This window comes from Mytilinidion resinicola, assembly GCF_010093595.1.
Source record: "Mytilinidion resinicola strain CBS 304.34 unplaced genomic scaffold BDZ99scaffold_3, whole genome shotgun sequence".
Taxonomy (NCBI): Eukaryota; Fungi; Ascomycota; class Dothideomycetes; order Mytilinidiales; family Mytilinidiaceae; genus Mytilinidion; species Mytilinidion resinicola.
The window spans coordinates 2,148,088-2,160,307 of NW_022985439.1; the positions used below are offsets into that span (position 1 = coordinate 2,148,088).

The 12,220-nt window shown below is 38.1% G+C and overlaps 2 protein-coding genes across 2 annotated transcripts; one reads left to right on the forward strand and one right to left on the reverse strand.

Annotated features, from left to right (window-relative positions):
• Window positions 1-9,643: 9,643 nt before the first annotated feature.
• Window positions 9,644-10,405, reverse strand: BDZ99DRAFT_567147 (uncharacterized protein; the record flags this gene model as incomplete). The annotated part of the gene is made up of 1 exon (XM_033727659.1): window positions 9,644-10,405. One exon carries the CDS (start codon window positions 10,403-10,405, stop codon window positions 9,755-9,757), a length of 651 nt encoding a protein of 216 aa, XP_033582236.1. The 3' UTR covers window positions 9,644-9,754.
• Window positions 10,406-11,512: 1,107 nt separating this feature from the next.
• On the forward strand, window positions 11,513-11,736 carry BDZ99DRAFT_459188 (uncharacterized protein). Its single transcript, XM_033719105.1, has one exon. It carries the CDS (start codon window positions 11,550-11,552, stop codon window positions 11,703-11,705), a length of 156 nt encoding a protein of 51 aa, XP_033582237.1. The 5' UTR covers window positions 11,513-11,549; the 3' UTR covers window positions 11,706-11,736.
• Window positions 11,737-12,220: the final 484 nt, after the last annotated feature.

Below are 12,220 nucleotides of genomic sequence, written 5' to 3' on the forward strand. Positions count from 1 at the left end.
GTGGAGTAATTCGGAATATTTGGCCTCGGTAGCGTGGTTGGGTGGGCCACTAGCTTGTGCGGGCCACTAACTTATGGATTACGTTACTTTAAAGCTAGTGTTAGCAATCTTTAATCTATAAAAACTAGTTACTATTAAAAATAATGCGTCGGATAAAGTAGTAGAAGCGATACTTAACTAACTAAATAAATAAGGGAAACTATATCCTATAGTATTCTACTTATAAAAGCTAAGTATAGCTAAGCTAAACTATAACGTTTATAATAAGGAACTGCTGGCTATAATAGAAGTATTTAAATAGTAGAAAGTTTACCTTAAAGGGGCAGTATATATAGTATAGGTATATATAGACTATAAAAATCTAATATACTTTACTATAACTAAGAAGTTAAACGGAAGACAGAAAAAATAGTTAGAAAAACTAGGAACCTTTAATTTTAGGATTATATACTAAAAGGGATCTAAAAATACTCGTGTAGATATACTTAGCAGAAGGCCGGACTATATAAAAGGAGCCGAGAAAACCAGGCAACCTATACTTAAGGAAATAAGTCTAGGAACCCTTAAATTTAACTATATATAAGCAGCAGTTACTTATAGGTCTAAGGATAATAAGTAGTATAAGCAAATTAAGGCAGTATAGAAAGTAGATTAAAAAAGCCGGGATTTAGCAGGTTATAACTGGCAAAGTTTGCGCCTAGAACCTATAAACTAAAAACGCGGAGAAATCTAGAACGGTATTATTACCTTATAAAATAAGATATTTATGCCTAAAACTTTATAAGAAAAGCTTATTAAGGAATTCTATAGTATACTAGTATATAGGCACTAGGGAGTAGAAAAAATATAGGAAAAAATTGCAAGAACATTCTATTTTCCTAAACTTCGGAAACTAACGGAGAAAATTATATATAGATGCGAATACGCGAAGAATAAGTTAGTATAATACGCACTGTATAGACTAATAAAAAGTCCCTTTACACCGGAAAAGGTATAAAAATCTATTATATAGAACTTTATAGTTAAGCTACTACAGTTTATTAAACCTATAACAGGTATAAAGTACAACGTAATATTAGTAGTTACGGATTAACTAACTAAATATATATACTTTATACCCTACTAAAAAGTATTAACGGCAGAGGATCTAGCCTACACTTTTTTAAAGTACGTTGTCAGCAACTACAGGCTACCCTAGGAAATAATTTTAGACTAAAATAAGCTTTTTATATTAAAATTCTAGCAGACCTTTACTGCACAACTAGGAACAAAATATAAGCTTTCCACGGCGTTTTACCCTTAAACGGACGGGTAAACGGAAAGGCTTAACTAGACTTTAGAATAGTACCTATAATACTATATTAATTACAGGCAGGATAATTAGGTATTACTACTACTAATAGCCTAATTTACCTATAATAGCGCATCTATAGAAATAATAAAGGTATCGCCCTTTTTTATAAACTATAGTTTCGATCTAAAGGCGTATTAAGAACCCTAACTTAATAGTATAAGGGCCTAAAGGGCACTACTATTAGTTGAAAATATTAAAGAGCTATAGAGGCAGCTTTTAATAGATATCTAATTTCTAACGCTAAGGTTAGCAAGATATTATAACCAACACCGGAGTATTACACCAACCTTTAAAAGGGGGGATAAAGTCTACCTACTCCGCAAAAATATTAGAATAAAACAACTAAGTATAAAGTTAAACTATATTAAGATTAGACTATTTAAAATACAGGACGTTATTAGCCTAGTAAACTATAAGCTTAGGCTACCCAACAGGATAAAAATATACCCGGTTTTCCACGTATTACTACTAGAACCCGCACTACCTAACACTAAGCTAGAAAATAATATAGAAGTCGACAATAATAATAAATATAAAGTCGAGCAAATCCTAGATTCCCGATAATATAGTTAGTAAAAAAAGTACCTAATTAAGTAGAAAGAATACGGCACCTCTAAAAATATATAGGAACCGGTTAAAAGTTTAGCAAACTATTAGGAACTCCTGCAGCAGTTTTACCGCCAGAATCCGGAGCAGCCTAGAAAAACAGCAACAGCGCACTATTTAACTAGGAAGAATTAAAGGAACCCGGAGAAGAAATGCTACTACTATATAATTAGGATATATAGTAATAGAATAGACGGCTAGCAGTGCCCAGCACACCTAAGGAGAAAAAAAAGTACCTAATAGTTCCTAAGGCAGAAAGCAAGCCTTCCTGCTCGGCACGCTTTTATTCTTTCTACTTAGCCTTTCTCTAATTATTTTCCTTAAGCTCTTCTAGAGTTTTAAAACTATAATATATTATCTCCTTACTATACTTACGCAGCAACTTCTTTTAGAACTCTAGATGTTTAATTTTCGCCATAGCAGCATAAAAAGCAGCACGGGCGGCGGATTTCTCCGCGCGCAGCTGCTCCTCCTCGTAAGATAGTTTTCGCCCTAAAGGAGTTAGACGAAATATAAATACGTGCACGCATATATAACAGCTTATAAGCAGCTGCTAAAATACTAGCAATATTATAGTTTAATTATTGCGCCCGAACGTAAAAGGTATAATAATCTAAGTTAGGTGTAGAAACTATATATAATAAACCCCAAGACTTATACTAGGAATAAAGTATAACTTTTAAACTAGACGCGGTAATATAATTAGCAAGCATAAGACAGCTTTTTTATTTCTTAGCTTTTAAGGCGTTGGATATTATAAAGGAAGAAATAGAGTGGTATAATAACAGCCTAATAGATAGGGTATCGCCAGCTACTTATCTAAAACCCTACCACGGAAATACTTTTGGGCCGAAAGCCTTAGAAGGGGGAGCGAGTATTACAACCCGCAATATAAACAACCCGAGCGCAGAGGTACTTACGGAGATAAGTAAGCAGGTAAAACTAATAACGCAGAACTAAGTTACGGGACTAAAAGGGTTATATATAGGACGTATAGGGATCCTAGATTCCCCTATAAACTGCTAGTAGATAGGAATAATCTAAAACTAGGATATTATAAAAATAGGGCCACGTAATAGCTTAAAGGGCTTAAAGGTGCGAGCTAGGCAAGCGCTTAAGGAACTCGAGGCTGCGAGCTAAAAGAGCAGCTCGAAGGGCTCGAGGCTGCAAGCTATATAAGTAAGAGGTTTCTTAGAACAGAGCTTTTATATATAAGGACGCTCCTTTATATAGATAGGAACCTTATATTTAACTTAAGACTTTAATACTACCTATTAAAAGTAATAACCTTATCTTAAACCTTAATTAATTATTGCCTTACCTTTTAAAGACTATTACACCCTAATAATAACTTGCCTATACCCTGCCTTAGTATAAGACACTTAGAAGGTATAGAAGAAACGACCTATTATATAGGTATAATAAATATACTATATAATATATAGGGTAAAAGAAGATAGCTTATTTTTAATAATATCCTTTTTATTCTATCCGCGTACGCAAGCCTTATATTTATACTCTAGTTACTTAAACGCGGGGCTAAAGTTAAGTTCTTAAGTAAGGGCGCAAGTATCCGTAATAAGTTAAGTAAAAAGAGCTTATATACTATAAGTAAATACTATAGTATTTATATACTTAACCTATAAATAAACCTTTTCTTTTTAGCCTACTATATTAGCCTATAGTTAACCCTTTAGTATAACTAACTAGCTTACCTAAGTAATATAAACTTATAATAGCTTAAGAAGTAAGCCTATAGTATTTAAGATATAGAGCTATAAAAACTATATAATCTATACCTTTAGAGGCGAATAACCGAAAAGCTATATAACTGCTTAGGTTATAAGGGAGAATATTTAATAGAACTCCTCTATATAGACGTTGCAGGACTATTTAATAAGGGTCTTAATAGCAGTTGCTACTGGCTAACTATTATTAATAACTTAACCGGCTAAATTAAAGTTATTCCTATACTATAATAATAGGGATTTATTATTAAATTACTATACTTTTTTCTTAACTATAATAAGCGCCCTAAATAAAAGTATAGATAAATATAGCTTAATTAGATTACTAAGTAAGTAGGAGAAAAAATAAAGTTTATCCTTTTTTTTTAATTAATTTAAGCTAAGGTTACAGGTATAGACTAGTACTAGCAGAATAGCGTGGCTAAAAGAGCCTATAAAATAATATATAATTAAGTCGGACCTATACTAGCACACGCAAAGCTGCTATTAAAGTTCTAGCTAGAAATAGCTTAAATAGTAGTATACCTTTCTAACTAATTACTTTTATTAAAGCTTTAGATAATACTATATTAGGTATAGTACGGCGAGAAGCCTAATTTATTATAACTAAAAGTAATTAGGTTAAAAAAGGAATACCTAATCCTACTAAAGTAAAGGAAAAAGCTAACTAAACTATAAATAAGGCTATATATTTTACTAGGCTATAAGGGAAACACTAACTACTATATTCTACTAGAAAATAGAAGGATTATTAGAACTCTAAATACTAAATTCTAAGAAGCCCTTATAACTCCCTTTATATAGATTATATAAAATATAGAAGCTAAATAATATAGCTTACCTAAGGTAATAGCTACTACTATAGAGGGGAGTAAAATAGTAGGGCTACTAAACTAACTATTAGTAAGTATATAGCAAGTATCTATACTAGCCTCTAGATATTACGCATCTATAGTAGCACTAAAGCAAGCCTTTTCTAAAATAAGTAATAAGAACTTATAAATATTACTTTATACAGGTACTAAAAACTTATAAATACTACTTTAGGCGGGCACTAAAAACCTGCAAATATTACCTTAAATAAGTAATAAAGACTTGTAAACGCTATCTTAACTAAGTAATAATAACTTAGAAAAGGGAGCGCTGTCCTAATTAAGTAATAATAACTTACAGTTAGTTGCTAAGCAGGAAGACAGGACCTTATTACCTTTTAGAAGTAATAATACTTTTAGGTTATTTTTAGATACTCTAGAAAGAGATAATCTACTGCCTAATAGCAGCTAGTAATAGAATAACGCTCTATATAACTAAGCTTTAAGAGAATAGTAATAATATCTAAAACTTTAGCTTAATCGCCCAGTTTATAAAGTAAGGTAAGAAGCCTTAGAATATTACCCTAAACTTAGAATCCGCATCCTGCAGGCTATATTAGATATATCTAATAATAGTATAGAAAAACTTGCGCTAATAAATATACCTAAAGGTAATATAACGTATTCCACTACTAAGCCGGCTAAACCACCGAGCCGGCCACTTTTCCTTAGCATAACCAACACTATATTCACACAGCAATATATTAATAACGCAGCGATTATCTATCTTAGTAAGAAGGCAGTATTAATCTCGCGCTTTAAGCCTTTACCTCTAGTTAATTTAGGACTATACGACGCGCTGTAGCAGCCTTTAACGTATAATATTAGCAGCTCTCTAATCGGCTCCACGGAATTACATTTCGACCTTAATCACGACCAAACTGCCTAAAGCTTACTGCGACCGAAAAGCACACGATTATACAATATATTTTTAACCTAAACTCGCGAGGATTTGCGCCCCGGTTATATAAGGTGGCAGATATAGCAGATAAAGTACTAGCTGCGCGTAGTAGAACACTAGTAGGCAAGAACTGGACTTAATAGTTTATATCTTATATAAAGGAGCTTAAAATAGCTTTTAATTAGGTAAAGGACCGCTAGAGAATACTTTAGGAAGACCTAGAAGTTATTAATATATAGTTTACTTTCGTGCAAAAAACTATAGCTAAGTATAGCGTCCACCTAGATAATATCTATAACTTTAATAAGACTAGCTTTTAAATAGGTATAATTAGTATAATAAAGGTTATTATAGGTTTAGAGAAATATACAAGGCCTAATCTTATTTAACTAGGCAACTAAGAGTAGGTTATAGTTATCTAGAGCATCTGCGCTGCCGGATATATAACCCTACTATTTATTATCTATAAAAGACGCGTTTATATCTCTATATAGTATAAGAAAGCAGAGATACTATATAATTAGAAGCTCTCTATCTCTAAGAATAGCTAGACTAATAATAAGCTTAGTCTTAAGTAGTTAAAGCACTTTAATATATATATAAAGGCGCGTTAGGTAGGGTTATATAGGTTGCTAATTTTAGACGGCTATAAGAGCCACCTTAACTAAGATTTTAAGGATTATTATATTAAATAATAAATCCTTACCTTCTATATACCTGCGTATTTATTGTATATACTTTAGCCACTTAATATAGTATACTTCTTGCTATTAAAGCTAAAGTACTCTTAATATATATAAGACTTAGCACGCCAACGCGTCTACTATATTAATAAAGAAGGCTTCCTACTAGCCTTTAAAGACGTGTTTTTTAATATATTTATATATAAAAACTGTAAGAAGGCCTTTAAGGCCTCTAGATTAGTTCCTATTAATATATAAGTAGTTTTTAATCGCCTTAATATACGGTTATAGACCCTACTACTAGCACCTCTACTAGAAATACTATAGTAATTAAAGACCCTAAGTAATATATATAAATTTAGATTATAGTTAAGGCTAGTAAGCAATTCCTTTATATAGTTACTAACAACCGCCTAAAAAGGCTTCTTAAAGCTTATTAAAGGAGCCGAAGAAATACTACACAAAAATATGCTTATTAAAGCCCGGGTTAAAGAGCTTAAAGAGCAACTAGCAGAGATAACCAAGCGTAAAGGTTGTAAAAGAAAGCAAATCCAGACTGGCGGTATAATAGAGTATAGTACAGCAGCGTTATATATAGCTGCTAAAGTGTCTAGAGCATCTAATCTACGGAAAAAGGTGGGTAGTAGAAATAGTGTAAATAGGGCTCTACTAGCTTAACGGCGCTATAGAAACTATAGAAAGGCTGGGCATAATACGCGTACGTGTAAAAAGGATTAAGAAGCTTCTTCTAAATCTAATCTAAGTGTGTTGTATATAAGTTCTATAGCTAGTTGCGAATAAATTAACTGCGCGCATATGGTGTTGGTTGTGCTAAGGAAAAGTAGCCGGCTCGGTGGTTTGGCCGGCTCGGTGGTGGAATACGTTACTCCTAATATTTTTAATAGTAGCTGCGGAAAAAATAGAACCCTTTAAACTAAAAACTATTTACTAAGTAAAGAATAATATAAGCTAGCCTAAATAGGAAAAGGTAATACTTAAAAAAGCTAACTTACTTAAATAAAATAAAATATAGGAGCTTATTAACCCTTCTAGAAATTAACAGGTTTTTAGTAGTAAATAGGTTTTTAAGCTTAAGTAAAAACTATATAGAAAAGTTATCTGCTATAAAAGTAGATAGGTAGTTAGGGGCTTTACTTAAGAAAAGGGCGTTAACTATAATAAAATATTTACCTCTATTATTAAGCTAATAAGCTATAAGGCTCTATTTATAATTGCGGCCGCCTTAGGCCTTAAGATTAAATAAATAAATATTAAAACAGCCTTTTTATATAGTAATATAGACTATAAAATCTATATTAAACAGCTATACTATATAGCAGACGGCATACTAAAAGTCTATAAACTTCGGAAAGCACTCTACAGCCTAAAGTAAGCTCCTTATATTTAGTATTAGACCCTTATAAACTTTTTATATAGTCTTAGCTTTAAACTAATTAACGCCGACCTTAGAATTTTTATATAAAGCAATATATATATTGCGGTATATATTAATAACCTTCTAATTATTAGACTAAGTATTGCAGAAATTAAGAGAATTAAAAGAGGCCTAAGAAACCGTTTCTAAATAACAGACCTTAAACTATATAGCTACTACCTTAGGATATCTATCTAGCAAGACTATTAGAACAGGATACTATACCTAAGTTAAAAAGCTTATATTAATAAGGTTGTTTATTAGTTCGGAATTAACAACTGCGCTTCTATTAGCACGCTAATAGAAACCTTACTACTATTAAAGAATATCCTAGAATATAACTGCCCTCTAAATTAAAAAGCGGAATACTAACGTATTATAGGATTTCTAATATATATTATGCTTAGAACTAGAAGAGATATTATATATACAGTTTCTATAGTAAGCCGGTATCTAGCAAATCCTAGGCTATAATATATAAAGCTTGCTTAATACATCCTGCGGTACTTTAAAGGTATAAGGGATCTTAAACTTATATATAAAGGTTACCTCTAGATGTTAAAGGGTTTTACAGACGCAGACTAGGCTGGATGTCGCAATATAAGATAATTAACAGCTGGATACCTGTTTAACATTAGGAGCGGAGCAATTAGCTGGCAGTCCAAGCGCCAGAGCGTTGTCGCTCTATTAACCTGTAAAGCAGAATTTATAGGACAGATATAAGCAACTAAGGAGGCAATTTAGTTAAGAAGACTCCTTAATAAGCTAAATATAGGCCAAGGAAAAGCCGCAACAATTATATATAGCGATAACCAGGGAGCTATCGCTCTATCCTCGAACCCACAGTACCACTCACGCACGAAGCATATGGAAATCCAGCGCAAGTGGCAAGGAGAGGTTCAAGACGCTGGAACAGTTGAACTGAAGTATGTTCCAACTACAGCACAAATCGCCGATGGATTTACCAAGCCTCTTGCACGAGACAGATTTGAATGGTTTCGGAGAGGGCTAGGTATCGAGTGATCCGCACGAACTATCAGCTTCGAGCGGAGGCAGAACACAGGCACCCTTTCCTTCTCTTTTTGCCTTCAAGGTTTTTGAAGGTTTTAACGGGGTCTGTCAGAGCCGTGACAAATTGTCGCTAGCACTCTTCCTAGTGAAGATAGCCATCGAGTGGGAGTGTTGAATGTCACGGTTAATGGTGGCTGAAACGATGTGACAAGGGGTGAGAATGGATACATATATGAGGCACCCCGCCCATCCATAGCCAGACAATGAAAAAAGCAGACACAATCACTTGCTCAACATTCCTTACCTTCCCTTCCCTTCTCATTTGCTCTCACCTTCCCGTGCTCCGCATGAGCGCATGACCGTCCGATAGCCACTCTTACTCCGCCACTCCTCCAATTCCGAATTTCATTCGCCCCCTCCGAAGCAACACTGCGATCACTCCAACTCGAATTCAATCGATTCTACTCGCCCCCCTACCGCTCACCGCCGGTTCAGTTTATCAGGGACTACTTTCTGTACCGCCATCGACCTTTCCTCTCGATCTTCTTCGCCCTTTTCTAGCTCGGGGTCCCCACCTCCAAATCCCGCTTTCGCCTTCGACTGTTAGCCCTGCTCCTAATCCCAACTCCAGCACCAATCCCATGCACCGTCTCCTGCTCGAATGTTCCGAACGCTTGGCATGGCAATCACGCTTCAATACGGGATGAATACGCAGGGCGTGGGCCATGGATGGCGGCCCTAATGCAACACAATTCAGCTGGCACGGCAAGCTATTTCCACTCGCATGTGATGAGCATGGGGATGTGGACCGCCCGTCGCACCAATAACGATAGGCCGGTGCTAATCATACGACCCCCTTTTGCTAATTCTACGACCCTATATTGCTAATTCCACGACCCTATATTGCTAATTCTACGACCCCCCTTAAGTGAGACGCTCTGATTGGCCACATCACCCGGGCCGATGTATCCGGAGCACGTGTTAGGCCTGTAGATGTATATATCACAATAATATGAGCCGTCAGTTGAGCTATGTGCTGTATAGCTATGTACAGTGCCCAGAGGCCTACAAGCATGCCAAAACCGTCAAAATCGCACCTTGTAGGCGCCCTTTTCCATCGCAATCCGTGCCCCTCCATCGCCTCCTACATCTCGGCACCATACTCACCCTCAAGCTCATCCAGCAGTGGGTCGCGAAGCCACGGTGCAGCCTCAACACCTGGCTGCCCTCCTACACGCACCTCACGCCCCTCCACACGCCCCTCTGTACTCTCCATGACCTCTAGGCGACGCTGAAGGGCTATATTGGCTACGTTAGAAGCCTCTAGTTGTCGCTTCAGGTCTGCCAAGGCAACCTTCTTTGTTGTCTTCCGCGGGGCCTTCTGTACGCCGTCCTCTGGGTTCTTGCGAGGGCACCCACGACGCTTAGGAGCTGTAGCTTGGTGTTGAGTTTGGTTAGTAAGCTGGCTAGTCTGCGTAAGGCTGGGCTGCGTGAGCTGGCTCGGCTGCGTGAGCTGAGGGTCAATTTGAAACGTGAACTGAGTCTCTTGAACAACGTTGACCTCCTGAGTGAGCCGCTGCGTAGGTGTTGACAGAGCTGTACTGCTGTAGGCCTCCTCTTGACTAAATACCCTCAAATTGGCTGTGTCTTGGCGTGTTCCTGTCGGCGTACGTCCTCCACGGGCACCACCTTGTCCACCTCCACGCCCACCTGCACGAGTACGGGCTGCAGCAATTGCCCTATTCACTGGATTGTTGGCAGCTACTACCTCTAAAACGCTTGCCCAGGGGCTCATATTATTGTGATATATACATCTACAGGCCTAACACGTGCTCCGGATACATCGGCCCGGGTGATGTGGCCAATCAGAGCGTCTCGCTTAAGGGGGGTCGTAGAATTAGCAATATAGGGTCGTATAATTAGCACCGGCCTAACGATATGACAATACGACGGCGAATGCCGTAGGCCGTTTGCGCATACAAATCTCCACGGAGGCTTGTGAGATCACGTCGCAACCTGCTGCGATATGCTCAATCACTAAAAATGCCTCACCCCCGCAGCTGCTGATTTTGCCTCGCTGCGCACGAATTCGATCTCCATTTTGCAAGCTATCTTGTCAGCCTGCAGCCCGCGTAGTCCATGCAGTTCTTGCAGAACGACAGTACGGCGCCGCAGCTGCATTAACCTACATTAGTTGCGCCAGATCCAGCGAGCTCGCCTCTTGAGTACGAGGACGACTTTATGCGAAGGACGTCTGCGGCTTGAAGGGCGTCTCGATGGCGGTCAATCTGTCACGGCTGCAGCACGCTTTTCTTGCTTGCATCCTGGTGAATGGTTGGATGTCTTACGCCGAGCTATTACGTCCTCCTTCTTGTCTCGGCACTGAGAGACGCTCCTGGGTCTTCGGCTGACAGTCTAGTGACGTGGACATGCACCACTGACGGACCGATTTCGCTCCTGGCATTCGCCTCCCTATTCTTGCCAACTCTTCACAGTACCTTCTACAACTTGGTGCAAGTCGACGGCAGTGTAGCAGCGGTAGCTGCTACTGCTGCAGCAACAGGAGAAAAGCGAGGATGAGGATGTCAGTGAATGTGGCCTCCCTCCGTGGGAGTCGTGATATCAAGCTCTTCTACTTAGTCAAGCTGGGAAAGAAGAGAGATTCAGGGTTTCAATCGATGCCGTAGAAGAGCTCGAAGGGCTCAGCGGAACAAAGGTTATGTGCCTGCCTGTGCTTATGCAAGGATATCATAGTAGGATTATGAGCTTGTTAGTGCTGAGGTTATTGGACAGATCTGATTTTTCATTTAGAAGAATTGGTATTTTGAACTGTAGCGGGTGAGAAGGCCACTCCATGGCCAAGGGATATATACTGGGATGCGAGTTCACCGAAGTCGTTATAGTATAGACTTGGAGTTGCTGGCATAGTAGCTGCCTACATGCCTAGCCAGTTACAACTTCTACAGAGAGGGGTTGGGGTACGGTGGCCTACCCTGCCTAATGCTGCCTACTGCTGCCTCCAATTAGTGCTTCTGCCTACGCATACAGTCACTTCCTACGTAGTATATAGTTTGGCCTTCGGGCCCCCGAAATAAGACAGAGTTCACGTCAATTTGCAACCTGAGTTATAGGAGTTACCTCATTGCTGCTATAAGATATTCTAAAACCTATTGAGCGCTGCCAGAAACAATCGTATTTTGAAATAAGCTCTATGTTTGTTATACGGATAAATTGAGAAAATTGGCTGGCCGGAATGGGAATTCAGCAGTGGAGAAATTGAGCGGTGTTGCGCTCACGGACAGTGAGGCAGCATCAGCGTATTAGTCTAAAGCGGCATCATGCCTTCCCTCGCGGATTCCTCACTCGCTCCATTCAGCCAGACAATCCTGACTATTCCCACATTCGCACCTCCAGCGATTTTAACGTGTTTAGCTTCATATCCTATTAGCCCTGCCAAAAGGACGCCTAAGCGTTTCAACGCAAAAGCTATTCGTTCCTCTACTTCGTCCTCTTTAACTGCTCCCAGCGGCCCCAACGCTTTCTACCTGGCAGACGAGTCTTGCAGTCTACTATACTAGGTAGAAGCCCTGATGGTAGTATAGATTTTGCG